General features: G+C 43.7%; 1 protein-coding gene and 1 long non-coding RNA gene across 2 annotated transcripts in view; one reads left to right on the forward strand and one right to left on the reverse strand.

The window, feature by feature from the left end:
* Window positions 1-8,603: 8,603 nt before the first annotated feature.
* The window catches only part of GNS (glucosamine (N-acetyl)-6-sulfatase), a 56,375-nt gene continuing 47,412 nt past the window's right edge, over window positions 8,604-17,566 (reverse strand). Inside the window, exons 11-14 of the mRNA XM_045464851.1 lie at window positions 17,086-17,193; window positions 16,058-16,168; window positions 14,092-14,252; window positions 8,604-11,318 (exon numbers count right to left, since the gene is read on the reverse strand). Coding sequence (XP_045320807.1) covers window positions 11,240-11,318; window positions 14,092-14,252; window positions 16,058-16,168; window positions 17,086-17,193 — 459 coding nt within the window. The 3' untranslated portion in view covers window positions 8,604-11,239. The remainder of the gene's footprint in view (window positions 11,319-14,091; window positions 14,253-16,057; window positions 16,169-17,085; window positions 17,194-17,566) is intronic.
* LOC123591080 lies at window positions 11,318-13,209 on the forward strand. The gene is made up of 2 exons (XR_006709107.1): window positions 11,318-11,748; window positions 13,056-13,209. It is a non-coding gene; the product is annotated as an uncharacterized LOC123591080 (long non-coding RNA).

Below are 17,566 nucleotides of genomic sequence, written 5' to 3' on the forward strand. Positions count from 1 at the left end.
CTTGCATGTGTAATCTCTCAAGAAAAATGTTCAGAGTCCACGATTTTTAGGTAAAATCAGGCATATTATCTAATGCCGTATCAATAAAGGATGCGAGGGCAGCCACAGTGATTGGGGAACTCAGGTGTTGGCCTTCAGAAAAGTCCAAGTTCCATGGCCTTTCTTCCAGATAAATGTTCTGTGTTTTTTTTTTTTTTTTAAGTTTATTTATTTAAATGATTATTTAGAGAGAGGGAGAGAGAGAGAAAATCCCAAGCTGGGTTTGAACTCAAGATCATGACCTGAGCCAAAATCAAGAGTTGGATGCTTAACCCACTGAACCACCCAGGCGCCCCCCCCTCAAAAACACAACACTTAGTGTAGTTGACACAATGTTACGTTAGTTTCAGGTGTACAACATAGTGACTCAACGAGTCTATAGTTGTGCTATGCTCACCACAAATGTAGCACCATACAATACTATTGTAATACCAGGAACTCTATTCCTTATGTTGTCTCTCTCCCCAGACATACTCATTTCATACCTAGGAGCCTGTATCTCCTGCCTCCCTTCACTCACTTTGCTCAATCCTCTGTCCACCTCCACTCTTGGCAGCCTTCAGTTTGTTGTATTTATGAGTCTGTTTCTGCTTTTTTGTTCATTTATTTTGTGTTTTAGATTCCACACAGACATGAAATCACATGGCATGTGTTTAAACAAACTGATTTTAAATTGAGAGTAATGGCTAGCCTGCGAGGAGGCTCCCTGACCTGCCTTCCCTAGCCCTGGAAAGGACAGTTTTACATACAGTATGACCCTGGGCCCCTGACTGTGGCTAGTTGGATCTTAGACCTCTGATACGGGCTGTTGATCAATTAAACTTTCTCAAAATCTTAAAGTAAACACAGGGATTCTAGTTAGTCAGCAGTGGGTACTCAGACCTCATGGACCTTGTGTCAGCGGGGGAGAGAGACTGCAGAGAAAGCAGGAGAACGGAGCAGAGGGAAGCAGAGGAGAGGCTCTGTGGTCTCTGTGAGATGGAGAGTAAATCCAGAAGCTACCCGGGATTTTTCAGCTATCCCTCTGCCTCCAGTAAAGAACCATGTTTGTTTATGTGAGCTCTGTACTAATGTGCCCATTTCTACAATGGGATCAAGAGTGGAAACAGCGAAATTTTTAGCACTAAATTCCTCCTAGAAAAGATGAAAGGGCTCAAATAGACCTCAGCTTCCACCCTAAGAACTAGAAGAAGGAAAGTAAACCCAAAGTAAGCAGGAAAAAGGAAGTACTAAAGAGTCATAATTAGTGGAATAGAAAACAGAAAACCAATGAAACCAAAAGCCAGTTCTTTGAGAACATCAGCAGAGTTAATATCCTCTAACCAGACTGGTCAGGAAAAGAAAGATGCAAGTTACCAATATCAGGAATAAGAGGCGAATGTGACATCACTACAGATTGTACAGATCCACTCGAGATGTTCATGTTTTAGGTTCTTGTGTTGAAATGTTTCCTTAAAAATTGCTGTTTTTGTGGGGCACCTGGCTGGCTTGGTTGGTTGTGTCCACCTCTTGACTTCAGCTCAGGTCATGATCTCACAGTTCGTGAGTTTGAGCCCCGAACTGGGTTCTGCCCTGATGGTGTGTGTCTTGCTTGGGATTCTCTCTATCTCCCCCTCTCTCTGTCCCTCTCTAACTCACGCTGTTTGTCTCTCAAAATAAATAAACATAAAAAAAATTGTGTGCAAAAAAAAAAGAGCTCTACATATTTTGCCTACAATTTTGCCTAGTTTCTGAAATGCTTGCCAAATGACAAGTGCAGATGATACTACTGCTACCAACATATTGGTTCCTTGGGAATTATCTGCAGTATGTAACTTTTATGCATGTGACCAATAATTTTTTTTCCTTTATTTATTTTGAGAGTGAGAGTAGAGGGGGGAGAGGAGCAGAGACACAGGGAGAGAGAGAATTCCAAGTAGGCTCTGCACTGTCGGGGTAGGGCCTGATGTGAGGCTCGAACTCATGAACCGTGAGATCATGACCTGAACCAAGATCGAGTTGGGCACTTAACTGAGCCGCCCAGGTTCCCCAGTAATTTTCTACTTTAACATTTAAACTTACTTTCATATTATTGGAAGTAGAGTAGGGTTTATGCTTATTAAAATGAGAATTATGATTATGGTTGCTTCCTTCTCTCCATCCCTTCTACCCGCCCCCCTTCCCCATCCCTCCTCTCTTCCATTCTTCCTTCTTCCTCCTCTTCCTCCCTCCTTTTTTTCCTTTCTCAGTCAACAGCTTGGAATTAATTGTAATTATATTTGAAGTGAGTTAATCTGGTGCGCCTGGCTGGCTCAGTCAGTGGAGCATGCGACTCTTGATCTTGGCGTTGTGAGTTCAAGCCCCACACTGGGTGTAGAGGTTACTTAAAAAAATAAAACAAGTTACAAAAGAAAAATGATTTATTTATTTTTTTAAATCTGATTTACTGTTGGGTTCTGTGATATCTGTATTCTTATAATCACTTGTTGTTGTTTTTTTAACCCTTTATATATTCTGTTCTTTGCAGAAAAAGAAACTTGAATAGAACATGAAGTGTTTCAATTTCTTTTTTTTTTTTTTTAAGTTTCATTTATTTATTTTGGGAGAGAGAGCGTGTGTGCATCCAAGTGGAGGAGGTACAGAGAGAGGGAGAGAGAATCCCAAGCAGGCTCCGTGCTATCAGCACAGAGCCCGATGTGGGGGATCGAACCCATGAACAGTGAGATCATGACCTGAGCTGAAATCGAGAGACGGATGCTTAACTGACTGACCCACCCAAGTGCCCCTGTTTTAACTTCTTTCATTCAACGTACCCATATAGATCACCCTGAAGATGTTAGGTGCTGGGTGGATTATGATGAGAAATAACCTCATGGCCCTTCCATGGAACCCAGAGTCCATGTGTAATACAGACTGGTAAGTGTTGTGATGGTAAAGTACAGACTGTTATGAGTGTTTACACGGCTGGAGAAGGCCTCCTTGTGAGAGTGAGTTAGAGCTGAGATCTTAAGGATGAGGAGGGGTTGCCTCGTAGATTCCGTAACTTACATGAATGTCTTCTACACGGTGGGGGCTGGTTTCTAAAGTCCTTTCGGCAGCATGTTCTATCAGCATCAGTCTTGCTGTTTTTCCTTTATTCTGAGACAGGAATTTTAGGATTAAATAATTCTATTTGGCAAGGGCAGAGTTAAAATTTACAGTGGCAGTTGCTTTGGATCACACCTTTTTTCTTTTTCTTTTTTCTTTTTTTCCCTATGAAGTAGAGAGAGCATCACCTGTTTGCTCCTTGCCCCCTTACCCCCAGGGCTGATGTGAAGACCAAATACAATGGTAACTGTGAAGGTAGTCTCTAGGCCATAAAGCCTAATGTCCTATAAGGTGGTATTATTTTTCCAAGTTCTTGGTCCTGCAGTGGTGTTAATAGCTGCTTTACCACTAGGCTAAGATGCTTACCTATGGCATTGACACTAAAATTCATCTAGAAGCGTCACCTAGGATGCTGTTTCCAAAAGGGACATTTTCCTAAGCAGAAACATTTGTTTTTGAAACCCCTGCTTCGGAATGATAACAGTTAAAGCAAAACTAAGCAAACCACCCAAGATTCTAGGGCAATTGGTAGACCATGGAATCAACATTCATTGACTTCCCCTTTCGGTCCCCGTAAATACAGTGGCAGAGTGTTGTCTTTCTTCCCTGACAAGTTAGAGTAACAATGCTCAGAGTAGCTAAGACGAGGGATACCTGTCACCATCACCGTGGGGCGAGTGATGCTGAGACACCCTGACCAGAGAGCCACATGCAGGTGCACTCTGGGGCCTCTCCTTCTTTCTGGTCAGCGTGGTCAAACATGTGAATGCTCTTCCACCCGCCCCTTCCATACAACTCTCCTTGGGGGCTGGACCAGATCTTCAGCTTACTTTTTGTAGCTCTCTCAGCTGCAGGACACAACATTTGGAAGACTCAACATTTCATAGTCTTGTCTGGAAACAGCCACTTGGGCAGCTTTGAGACAGGCAAGTGTTCGTATGCAGGCAGAACTGCAATGTCCACCCTTGGCTGAACTTAGCTAGGGCCTCCGGCAGCACTACAGGAATAACAGGGCGGGATGACTGGGGCCCCCAGATTTTGTTCTCCTGTGCTGCATAGGGGACCAGACTTGACACCCCAGGCTTCATTTTCCCTGGGAGCATCCATAAAGGCATAGCCAAAGGCTGAAGGCTACCCGGATAGGTGACAAAGTTTGTTAAAGGAATCCAGGCTGTCATGTTGATCTCAGGCCCAGTGAAGTTACGGCTCACCTAATCTGGGAGATGCTAGGAGATGGGGGGACAGGGGAAGAAAAATACGCGAAGGAGCTGCTCTCTCAGAGACTTCAGCAGGAACAGAATGCATTTTGCTTCTGAGCTACTTTGCTAGCATTGGGACGAGCAAGGCAGTGGTGAGTGCCAATCTGGTTTTGACAACAGGCGCTTCCCGCATCAAGTCGGAATGTGGGCTTGCTGCTGTAGCTGAGAGAGCCGCTCTGCCCCCGTGCAGGGCTCTCTCCCACGCCAGCTTCTGGAGGTTCCGGACACCTGCTGGAGGGAGGATTGGATTTGTGACTGGAGCCCGCCAGCCAAGAGCATCCATTAAAGTCTTTGACAACATGAGAGAACATTTAAGCGACCATTCCAACAGAGAAACTTCTACTTGGTTTTGGAACGATAGCTGGGAGCCAGTGTTGGTTTATGTTCTTCTCGTATGTAACACACGTAAGACTTTTTCCCTCTGTGGAGACAAGGTGAACCTCTACCACTAGACAGCTTTCCCCGGGCCTGGGCTGAATAGGTTTTGAATAGGTTTTGGCAAAAGGCTTGCCTCAGTTTCTGTCTTGATAACAGCTTTTTGGTCCTTATATTAGTCATACATTGCTGAACAACAGATTACTTCAAAATCAGCTTAAAACAACATTCAACACTTATTATGTTACCTGGTTTCTGTGCGTCAGGAGTTTGGAAGCAGCTTAGCTGGATGGTTCTTGCTTGGGCGTCTCTTCAGATCACACTTCAGACGACTGCTGCCAAGGTCAGTGGTGGGTCTTGACTGGGGCTGGAGGACAGGCTTCTGAGATGGCTCCCTCACATGGCTGGCTGGCAAGCTGGGGCTGGGCGTTTGCAGGAGGCTTTAGATCCTCTCCACACAGACCTAACCATAGGACTGCTTGGGTGCCTTCATGATGTGGCAGCAGGCTTCCTCCAGAACCACTGGAGGGCGAGGGGAAGTGGTCACGTCTTTTATGATCCAGATCCTGAAGTCACAGAGTGTCGCATATGTCCCATCTCCCATCCTGCTGGTCACGTGGGCCAACCCCAATGCGTCGTGGAAAGATACTACACAAGGTCATTAGGAACCATCTTGGCTGCTGGCTTACCACAGCCATTCTGCAATAGCTATGTGAGGTGTGAAGAGAGGAGCTCCGTTTTGACTTCTTTTCCAAAAGCCATGCTGTGGGATGGGATTAAGAAACCACCTGCACAGTAGTGACACCTCCTTGTCTTAGTCTGAAACTCGTTTCCCTGTAAATACAGGCATCAGGGACAAGTTTCCTCTTTTTTGCAGTCTGTTATTTGCTTTATGTATTTAGATGCTTCTATGTTGGGTGCATAAATGTTGTAGAAATGTTTAGAAACACATCCTCTTGTTGGCTTGACCCTTTTATCATTATGTAATGCCCTATTTTATTAGACAAAATAGACTTGGAAACAAAGTATGCATATAGCTGCCCCTGCTTTTTTAGAGTTTGGGTAGGGGAGTTGGGGGAGAGAGAGAGGGAGGGAGGGAGGGAGAGGGAGAGAGAATCCCAAGCAGGCGCCATGCTCAGCACAGAGCCCAAAACCGGGCACTTTTGGTTGTGTTTGTATGGAGCATCTTTTTTCATCCATTCAGTCTGTCTGTATCCTTACAGCTGAAGTGAGTCCCTTGTAGGCAGCATGTAGATGGGTCTTGTGTTTTATTTTTAATTTTAGTTGTTTAAATGTTTATATTTGAGAGAGCACAAGTGGAAGAGGGTTGGACAGGGAGACACAGAATCTGAAGCAGGCTCCAGGCTCTGGCAGCCCAGAGCCTGAAACGGGGCTCAAACCCATGATCTGTGAGGTCATGACCTGAGCCAAAGTCATGTTAACTGAGCCACCCGGGCACCTGTTTTGTTAAATCCACTTAGCTGTTCTGTGTCTTGTGAATGGAGAATTTAGTTCATATTTAAAGTAGTTATTGGTAGGTATGTACTTACTGCTATTAAAATCTTTTTTAATTTTATGTTTATTATCATTTGTTAATTATTTTCTGGCTGTTTTATAGCTGTTTCTTTTTGCTTTCTTCCTTGGTGGTTTGATGACTTTCTGTAGTGGGATGTGTACATACTTTTGGTTTTTGCCTTGTGGTTACCATGAGGCTTATAAAGAACTTATACCAGTCTATTTTAAATTGATAGGTTGAACACATTTTTGCCCGCCCCCCCCCCCCTTTTAATGTTTTTGAGGTCACATTTTATTTTGGTGCATCCCTTAATTGTACTTTTTTTTTTTTTTTTTTTTTACTACCTTTGCCTTTTAACCTTATACTAGCTTTATGAAATTAATCTACATTTACTATATATTTACCTTTGCCAATCTATATACTGTCCTAGAATAGACAGGACATAGAATATTCAGGAATAGAATAATTCCACTTCATAACCAAGCTCACTACCAGGCAGCAAGTAGGCACTCAGATGTAAAATGGAGGAGGGAAAAATCCTTCTTAGATCAGAGACAGCCAAGTTGGCTTTGAAGCCAGAACTTCTTTGAAATCCTGATTCTTTAATTAGCTATGTGACCTTGGATAAATTCAGCTGAAGGAAAAAAACTTACTCTGCAGATGTGCTTTATTACAATAAGTACTAATTATAAGCATCCTTTGTATCTCTCTATCCTGTCAGCATCAGTCAGACCTGCAGGTTATGGGAATATTTGTGGACCTCGGTTCTCCTGGGCAGAAGTTTCCTCTGAAAAGATGAAGTGTTAGAATGCTTATGTGCTCTATGCTAGTCTAGAAGCAGGCACCCATGTCCCACATCTAAAGCTCTTCTGTGGGAATTCCTAGCCCTTCTGTAGGGGCCTTAGCTTGGGGCCTTCGGGTTCTCTGAGTCTGCTGCTCCCACAGCAGACTTAAAGGTACACCCGTGACCAGCCTTTCAAGCCCATTGCTAATGGAGGAAGAAAATGAAACAAAGATTAATTCTGTAGGGAGTTTGGTTCCACAGGGCAGGGTAGTCTCCTTGGGAGGTGAGATAAGGTAGAAAAATGATCTGGTATAGCCTGTACTTAGCCTTACTTTGTACAAATAAATGTTTTTTTTTTTTTGTTGGCCTCACCTGATACAAATTACATTTTTATAATTTAGCCAAGCATTAGGAAAGCATATAGAAATACACTTTTATTTGGACATTTTTTTTTTTTTTAAGATTTTTAGTAATCGCTACATCGAACATGGGACTCATAAAACCCTGAGATCAAGAGTCACATACTCCGTCAACTGAACCAGCCAGGCGCCCTTCAAATTACTTTCTGTATAGTGATCTGGCAAGTTTATGGATGTCCTCTAACATCTTTTCTACTTGGTTTTCATAATTTTTAAAAAATGATTGAAAGCACATGCACAAATGGGCAAGGGGCAGAGTGAGAACACCAAATAGGCTCTGTGCTGTCAGCATAGAGCTCAACACAGGGCTTGATGTCGCGAACTGTGAGGGCATGACCTGAGCCGAAATCGAGTCAGATGCTCCACCAACTGAGCCACCTAGGTGCCCCAGGTTTTTATGATTTGTAAGATAGGAGGCAACCTACTAGGTCTGGGGTTGGCAAATCCTGGCCGGTTTTGGTAAGTAAAATTTTCTCAGAACAGTCACTCATACATTTAAGTATTGAGTACGTTTTTGTGTTACAGCAGTGGTAAGTAGTTGTGACAGAGACCTCCCTTTAAGTGAATGTCAACACCTGTATAAAGTCCTTAATGGGGTGCCTGGGTGGCACAATTAAGCATCTGACTTGGCTCAGGTCATGATCTCATGGTTTGTGAGTTCGAGACCCGCGTGGGGCTCTGTGCTAATAGCTCAGAGGCTGGAGCCTGCAGCTTGCTTTGGATTCTGTGTCTCCCTCTCTCTGTCCCTCCCCAACGAGTGCTCTGTCTCTGTCAAAAATAAATGTAAAAAAAAAAAAAAAGTCCTTCTTTGTTTAGGGCAGTGGATCACATGACTGGACATCAAGGGAAAGCACCCTGGAAATTAAGCTTAGTTTTATCTAATTTAAAGCCTGCCAAGATTTTTTTTTTTTTTTTCCTGCAAAGCCGTAAATGCACAAAGACTTATTTTTTTCATTTAGGGGTGCTCGTTCAGGGGTATTGGTCAGCAGATCACATGTAAAAGAGCTTTCGAGGTAGAGACTACAGCACCTAGAGAGGAAACGGCTCATTCTCCAGTCCTAGGTGAGTGATGACAACATTAACCAGCATGACAAAGAAAAAAAAAATCTTGTCAAAATTACTTGTGGACTAAAACAAAGGACACATTTCCCACTAGAACAGAAATAAATTTTAATTCATTGAAAAGTGCAGCAGTGAACAGGGTCTTTGGAAGGGCACTTTCTAAGTCAGGTGACTTGAGATGACACAAAGCCATGGCAGAATAACTTCTGGGAACAGAAGATGCAAACGCAGGAATTCACAACACTCAGTGTGGGACCCAAGTGGTGGTGTGAGTAGAAAACCCAAATATTCCCACCTAGGTCACTGGTGGATCAGAAGTACCCTTTGCTTCCTCTCAATAAGGACCCTGGAGAAATCCTTCTTTAGTGCTTTAAAGCACTAATATTTAATTTAGATGCTAAAAATAAATTTAAGAATGTGTCTCACAGATGAGGCTATGACTTCCATGGCTACTGTTACAATTTTGTACAAAAACCTTAGTATCGTGAATTAAAAACGTACTTTGTAACAGTACCACTGGTCAAATTCAGAGATACTCAAAAAGGGGTTCCCCACTTTGTATTTGAGGGAGACCTCTGTAATAGGCAATTTTGTAAGGCAGAATCTCTATTCATTCCTATGGCCTTGGATCCCTCCTAAGGGTTAGTTTTCTACTCTGAAGGGTACCAACCAGTCCAGACCTGGCCTTCTTTAAAAGAGAAAATAATCAAAATTCAAATTCATACAATTAAGAGAGAAACAAGCCAAACCTCTTGCAGTGGGTTCCTTGTACATATACATTCTGAAAAGTTCAGTGCATTTTGTTGTCTGCTAGGCTATATAAACTGAGGCCTCTTCACAAAAGATTTTAGCACAGATCCAGAATGAAGCCAGTCTAAGAGAAAGTGAATTATAGGCCACTCCAAGGTTAGTGGGAAGTGTACCACATATAGGAGAGGTACACAGGGAGGGCACCCGATCCCCCCACCCAAACAAATCGCTGAATGTAAGAACAGTGTGGCAGGGACACTATGGGCAGCTGACTTGTGTTGCTCTTACAACTTTACCTGCTCTCAGGAACCAGCAACCTAAAATTGAATAACAGGACATCACAATATAAGACCTGGTAAGTACTGGTGTCTTTTTATTCGGGAATAACTATGGTCAACTTTCATTAAGGTAGAAGTTGACTGATTAATGTTAAGAATCAAAGTGTAGAATAAAGCTAATACCCATATTTAACAGTGTAGTTTGCTTTTAGTTACAAAATATTTAGAATTTCTTTCCCTAAAACATTCACAGCAGAGGTGTTCTTTCACTTGCCTCTTTCACCTCTAAATACCACCACAGTTACTGGGATTGCATGAGGTAAAGGAATAAACCCAATGGCTATTAACCCAACATGGCTCTCTAGAGTTGATAGAGAAGTTGTTTACAGCCATGTCTTACAAAGTGCTTAAAGCTCAACCTAAGACCTTACATAAAGCTAAAATCACTAATGCCTGAGTTGAACAGGTTATAAACCACAGCTCTTCCTCCTCCCCCTGCTGTCCCACCACAGATAACTTTCTTGTGAAGAAAACAGTAGAAACGGGATTGGTCTTTGAGCCCAGAAACATACAAATGTAGGTGTTCTATACAGGAAACCTCAACAAGGTCTGGCTTTGCCAGGGGGAACAGTGAATGCGGCTCAAATTATGCAAGACTCCAAACCCTCCAGAAGAACTTCTCTAAAAGGGAACAAGGTAGGGTAAAGCAGTTGGAACTCTGTAGAAACTGTAACAAATGAACACAATGTCCACAAAATGCAGAGAGTCAAAATTGAAACCCAGGCTCCCTGCTAGACAGGCACTTACTAAATCCCAACAATAGCCCTTCAACCTGTCCACCCAAGAGCCCCGTCTATAGAAGGCCCTCAGAAAACGCAACCTTCACCAACCCTTGGAAGTTCTTTTCCTCTACTGAGAAATATTAGGATAGGATACCTAAGCCATTTTGCTTTTGGGATCTCAGAGGAGTAATTATCAGGAGAAGAAACATTCCCTTGATACCTCGGTTGACTGGTACTCCATGTGGTTAGCAGCCACCAGGAAGTCCACGGCTTTCACTTTTAGAACTACCTCGAATTATTAGCCTGTACCAAAAACTGTTCTATTTAAGTGTAGCATCAGCCCAGAATGCATAAAAAACAACAACAACAAAAAAACCAAAACAACACGAACCGTGCTTGGCTGACAGGTTTTGAACTTGTGACCTTATCACATTGTGATGGGTATTATACACACTGTATTTCTACTAATCTGAAAATGGCGGTACTTGTTCTTGCTCTGATGATTCAGCTCTGAGGGTTATTCTTCAAGCCATGTGATGTTGGTATTTTTGATAGTGAAGTGGTTAAGCTGTAAACCACCCCTCTGCCCCCAAGCAAGTAATTCAGACTATGACCACATGGGGAATAATCAAGAACTGTGACCCCAGGACAGAAAGGGTGTGGGTGAGGACAAAGACCTCAGGAGCATTTGTTATTAGGTGAATGAAGGGACAGCCATTCCTGACGTGTGGGCGGAGTTCACAGTTTAACACATTGCACAAGGAAGTCAGCTGATTGGGTTGCTTTTTCAAACAGGACTTAGAGCCAGTCCAGAAACTCTTCAAGGTGTGGTCTTGAGGACTAGCTACAGAAACCTACTACAATCACTTCATCAGACAGAGGTGTGCTGGGACCCAACTGCAGAGGTCGCTACAGAGGATGTTTTGAAAACCTTCGAGTCCTGACACTGCCATGATTGTTGAACATGAGACGAGGGTCAAACCTGTATCTGAGGAGGAAAAAAAGAAACATCAACTCCAGTTAGCTGCCATGTTCCTTATTCAGAATGTTCGGTGGAAAGGATGGCAGGAAGGAAGATAAAAGGAACAATTAAGTCCCCAGAAAGGAATCTCGTGGCAAAGTCTGTAGTACAAAACAGGAGAACTTACTAATTAAGAGCATTCCCATCACAAGCAAGCAAGCACAAAATGATGTAAAATAATCTTGAGAGGCATTAGGAGGAGACAAGATTTGAGCTGGTTTTTGAGGGGGAGGACTCCCTAAGGTGTAAAGTAACTAATGGCAGAGGCTAGCCCCTGTCGGAGCCTGACCAGCAGCTTCAGAGCCCTTCCTTCTCTCACAGTTCACACAGACCAGCAGGCAAGAGCACAGGTGTGCACCTCAGACAGACGTTTCCGTCTGGCTCATTATGAACTCAGGTAAGTCGTTAACCTCTCTAGCTACCAATAAAATCGTAAGGGAATTCACTTCACGTAATATGTCTGGCACATAATATCAGTCGGCCCAGTGTCACGTTACCAGTCAGCATTTACTTTCCCCTGGGTGGTAAAACTAAAGAGGGTAGTTTGCAAAGACATTTTACACAGGCAGGCTAGAAATAATGTTGTATTTTCCTTTTACCTGCAATCTTTAGGGATAAACTCATTCTTACTTAGCATTATTTTAGAACAAGGGCAGGCCCTACAGTCTCTGTCCTAACTATGTCTCAACTCTGTTGCTGTATGTAAATGAATGGGGCTATTTGCAAAGGGTGGTGGCTGGATTGGGCCTGAGGACCTAGTCTGCTGACCTCCATTTTCAGAGAGTGTATAAGCCTAAATGTTTGGTGGGAAGGAATATGCTATTGATGAGGAATTTAAAAAGTTTAAATAGCTGGGGCTGACATTAGTAAAGCCAGCATCTAGAGTCTTGGTTATAAGCTTCTTAGAATGTGAACAAGACAATTAAATTATAGTTACAAAACAAAGCCTGCCTGGGAGTCAGATCTTGCTTATCAGTCCTAACAGGGTGACCCTTGGGCACATTTACCTCTGGGCTCTAAAGACTGTATGGAAATTCTACGGTTAAGTCCTAACACTTAAGGGCTGATGCTCAGAAGACCAAGGGATCTGCCGTATTGGCCAACCGGCTGCCAGCACAGCAGGTCCACGCTCTGGAAGCAGCACGGTCAGGGACTGTTTGGCCAAACACCGTACTTCAAGAGGTGTTAAGTCCTGACTCTCCATTCAAGATTTAAATAGAGGATGGGACACCTGGGTGGTTCAGTCGGTTAAGCATCCGAGTTCGGCTCGGGTCATGATCTCATGGTTCGTGGGTTGGAGCCCCATGTGGGGCTCTGTGCTGACAGCTCAGAGCCAGGAGCCTGCTTCAGATCCTGTGTCTCCCTCTCTCTTTGCCCACCTCCCACTTGTGCTCGCTCTCAAAAATAAACATTAAAAGATAAAAGATTGAATCCATCATCTAAGTTCATAAGTCATCCAGAGACTACTATAAACATCTGAAGTTATTTTTTACCAAGATTTTTTTTTTTTTTTTCCAGTAATCTCTATACCCAACATGGGGCTTGAACTCACGACCCCAAGATGAAGAGTTACATGCTCTACCTCCTAAGCCAGCCAGGTGCCCCTAGACATGTAATTTGATTTGATAAAACATTCTGAGCACAGTTGTTGGAAACTGCAAAGTCAGCATGTGTCAACTAAAAGTCTTGTGCCTTTTACTTTAGAGACTGAACTACCTTCCTGCTTCAAGGAACTGGTGTAAGTGAGGATGCATTTCACTATCTTGCAGAAGAGCTCCTGACCGACATGGATTTAGAATTTAGAAGTATGTATACCATATTTAGAAGCAAAAGTATTACATTTCTTTCATCAAAAGTCTATTATCCAGTGTCTCTACTCATTCACATATATTACTCTCTAATGTGTACTGAAAATTTTCACAGAAGGCTGGCTAAATAATTAAATTACTACTCAAATTACTCCTTTCCATCAGCTTAGGACATCAATCTCCCATTTCTCCTACAATCAATGTAAGAACTAAAATAATCCTTTCCTGGTGAAAATTCAACTTTAAATTTCATAATCTTAAACCCAAAATGACAGGTTTCTTGCTACATGCAGCTGAAATGCATGGCGTACTGAGACCCCACGTCACTGGTGAAGGGTAACTGTTCCAGAGGAATGAGTGGGAGGGACAGAGCCTGCTTAGTAGGTGATAACCTTTTCTGCCTTCGTATACTACAGTGGGCTTACATATTTAAACATTTGAAGTCTGTACCTTCTAATTTATTTTGTGTGTTCAGCCTACTAAGTTTACTGGCAAGCATTCAAGTTCCTCTAATCAGGGTTTCTGAGAAATGAAATGAAGGCATAACCTCTTGGAGGCGCTAGGGAGACAGGTAGCAGGTGGTCAGCTCACTTTAAAGAAACTCCATCTGTCACCAGTGCAATCAAGTGGGTACCATGAAAAGAGTCACAGGAGGAAGGGGAGGAAGAAGAGCTCCATGTGGCAGGGAGCAGGGCTAGGCCTCCAGCTAAAGCAGCTTCTGGCACCACAGAGCAGAAGTTTCAAAGGGCTCATTTCCCCAGCACAACAGGCAAACGCACTAACACACAGTACTCCTACTACAAAGCAGAAGAACAAGAAACACAGCTTAGCTCAAAGCCAAAAGGACCCCTCAGGCTTCCTCTGCCTTCAAGCACACACGACTGCCACCCACCAACAGCTTGACAAAGCAATCGAAGAAAACGGGAACTTACCCCGGGTCAAAAACACCTGGAGTGCGACAGGTTGGTCCAGAACACGACTGTAACATCATTAGCCGGTAGTTCATTTTCCCCAAAAGCTCTGGGTCTATACTTTTAGCAATGTTCGTGATTTGGTCTGGGTCTGCAGTCAGGTTGTAGACTTCCACAAACACCTACAAGAATGAAGATGGAGGAAAGAGAAGAGCAAGCATTATATTTGAAATATTCCTCATGTGAGTTTTTAAAAAAATGTTTACTTTTCAGAGAGAGAGAGAGAGAGAGCGAGCGGGGGAGGGGCAGAGAGAGAGGAACATACAGAATCCGAAGCAGGCTCCAGGCTCTGAGCTGTGAGCGCAGAGCCCGATGAGGGGGCCTGAACTCACTGAAAAGTGAGCTCTCAAACAGTGAGATCATGACCTGAGCTGAAGTTGGACGCTTAACTGACCGACCCACCCAGGTGCCCCTCGTGTGAATTATTTCTAAGTGGGAAGGGAAGAGCAGCGCCCAGGAGAACATTTTCTGGTCGCAAGATCCTAAAAGAGCCCATGGGTATACATGAGACTATGTTAAAATGCTTCAGGTCTGTGGCCCGTGCTGGAGAGGAGCCTCTGGCACACCCTGGGGCTTCAAGCAGAGGCAGGAGGGGACATTTATGACCTTATGTAATAAAAGCAGAACAGAAGGGAGGACCCTCAAAGAGCGAGTCTCAGAAACTAGACTTAACAGTACTATTGTTATAGAAGTGAGAGTTGACATTTGAAGTTTCTGCCTTAGAACTGTTAAGATTCAAATGAGAACAGATCTGAAAGTACAGTCACTCGTGCTGTACAGATGCTAAAGTCTCCTGTTTTAAAAGCAGTGTTGGATGTCTTCCCAAGTGGGGAAGGATCTAACCCTATTGTTTCTAACTTTAGCTCTATCTAATATCACCATCCCCCCCCCCCTCCCCCCCCCACTCTGTACTGTGTTCTCCTAAGTGGAGTTAAGTGATAGGCTAGGAAGATGACAGGTAAACATCATGGGGGAAGGAGAAACAAGAATGGGCTTTGGACAATAGGCAACAGAGCTTCTTTCAAAGTGCTCGGGAGCTACAAATGGTGAGCAAGTCCATTTCTGAGAAACACAATGAGCCTCGGCTCCCCGTGGCAAGATGTGGGTTGCCAGATGAGGCAGGTGAGCACAGGCAGATAGAGTGTGAAAGCACAAGGGACTGCAGTGCAGGAGATCCTCCCTCAGACAACCCACACTGATCTGTGCTGGCTAAAAACCACCTTGCCTTTTTTTTTTTTTTTTTTTTTTTAATATTTTTATTTTGAAAGAGTGCAAGTAGGGGAGGGGCAGAGTGAGAGGGAGACACAGAATCTGAGGCAGGCCCCGGCTCTCAGCACAGAGCCTGAGGCGGGCGGGGCTCAAATCCACAAACTTCGAGATCGTGACCTGACCAAAGTCAGACACTTAACTGACTGAGCTACCCAGGTGCCCCTAAAAGCCACCTTCTTATGAGGATGGAAACTCCTGGTCCTGCCCCCCACTGCTCATCTACTTAAATGAGCAGCTCTGGACTGTGTTGTGGGGACAGAAGTTTCTGAACAAGCTGGCTGCCAGTAAGCCTTCTAGGAAATGTCCCAAACTCCTTACAGCTCCACAGAAGTCAAGGTGTCTTACTCTGACCCCAAACTATCAGAGAAGCAAACAGACCAGGTATGCAACAATCTGAAAAAGTGGACTGTGCATTTAAAGGGTGTTTGGGTGGTGGTAGGCGTGGAGAGAATCCCATCTGGAAAGATCACAGTTAGAGAGGCGCAGTATGGCCTCGTGGATTCCATGTTCTTCACTGAAGGAAGCCTGAATGGAAGTACAGATAAGAAACCTATCTTCCCCAGGGAACATCCTTGGACTTGCTCTTCTGCTACCAAGTCCAGCCAACAAAGCACTGGCACGAGACACAAGGGGGTGGGGGAAGTGGGGACCTTCTTACCTCCTGGTCGTCAAACTCACAATACTGTAAATTCCACTGTGTTGACATGGTCCTCACACAGGCATAGGTGTTATTGTAAGCATCTTCACAGACACAGTCTGGGAAGCATTGCTGTAGGGAGATTTAAAGAGTTAAACGAAAACAGTTCTTCTAATACGTAATACGGGCCTACAGGGGCAACCAAGTTGGCTCAAGCCAGACCTACAACTGGACCGAAATCAGGCAACCTTCCATGGAGAAGCAAATCAATAGATATGAGGCTTTGTTTCTTTTGGCCAACCTAAGGAACAGGTGTTGGTGGTAGTTCTGTTCGTCCTCTTGCCATCCCTGTCTGCTAATCTCCTGCCGAGAATTCGTGGTAGTGAGCGACTGTAAAATGGGTGGGACAGATGGTAAGGAGACAAAATCAATCTCCTGTGAGTCGTGTCTATGGTATATTAAAGAGCACTCGCCCTAAACACTTGGATAAAAAGGCTAAACGAGCTTTGTGGAACCAGTTGCAGGTAAGTTATTTTTTCATGTTTTCCTTACCAACTTCTGGTCGGTTCTTCACTACATCCTTACACGTTGGTATTAGGCTTCTATCTAGAGTCGACTCTCCTATTTCCCACTCTCCAAAGTGAAGCCAACGTGCTCTTACCACCTCCGTCACCAGTCTGACCGCCACCAATGCAAGACACTTATGATGGCAGTTACACAGAACTGTGGCAACCCCACTTCTCTACCGAGTGCCACTGATAGATAGCTTCCCTAATAAAAAACGGTACTGCTATTGGGAAGAGGTATAGATAAGAATATGGGCGGATAGATACACGCACTTGTTATAAAAACTGCAAGAATTCAAGGAGCACATTCTGCCAATAGATCAGAAGCATCATTTTCAGGACTACTGAATTTACTCTTCATCTACTAATCTCCACAGTCGAGTGAAAGAGGAGCAAGACTCAGATTTGGGGTTTTAGTACCTGACATGTCTGAACCAATGCCTTACTGTGCTATTGGTAAGAAAACCATCTAAGCCAACTCACAGATACTCCGGGACTCAGGGAAGGACATGTTGGGTCGGTGACATTACGGCCTTCTCCTTGATACTCCACCAAGACATCAGACCGCCACGTCAGATTACTGGCACCTCTCTGGAAGGAAGAACAAAAATGGTTTCTGTGAGGCATACAGAATGTGATAAGGATCACAAAGTTTTATTCTATTACTTCAGGGGACACGGGAGTCAAAGCTGGTTGGACTGTGCATTCGGCACCTAAAGAGAATGACAAAAACTAATGCAGATGAAGGCTTCTGAGTATCATGTTTGGTATTTACAGAGCCCTTACAAGTGATGGTCAAATACTTTGAGCATTTAGTAGTTACTTCCCAAGACTACTTCTGAGAAGCAGGTCAGGAATGGAAACTATAAATGATATCTAAGAATTCTTAACTCATCTGAAGAAATTTACAGGCTAATACACACAAGGACAAAAATTAAACACAGCTTATGCGTTAAGGACTGTA

This window comes from Leopardus geoffroyi, chromosome B4 (assembly GCF_018350155.1).
Source record: "Leopardus geoffroyi isolate Oge1 chromosome B4, O.geoffroyi_Oge1_pat1.0, whole genome shotgun sequence".
Lineage (NCBI taxonomy): Eukaryota > Metazoa > Chordata > Mammalia > Carnivora > Felidae > Leopardus > Leopardus geoffroyi.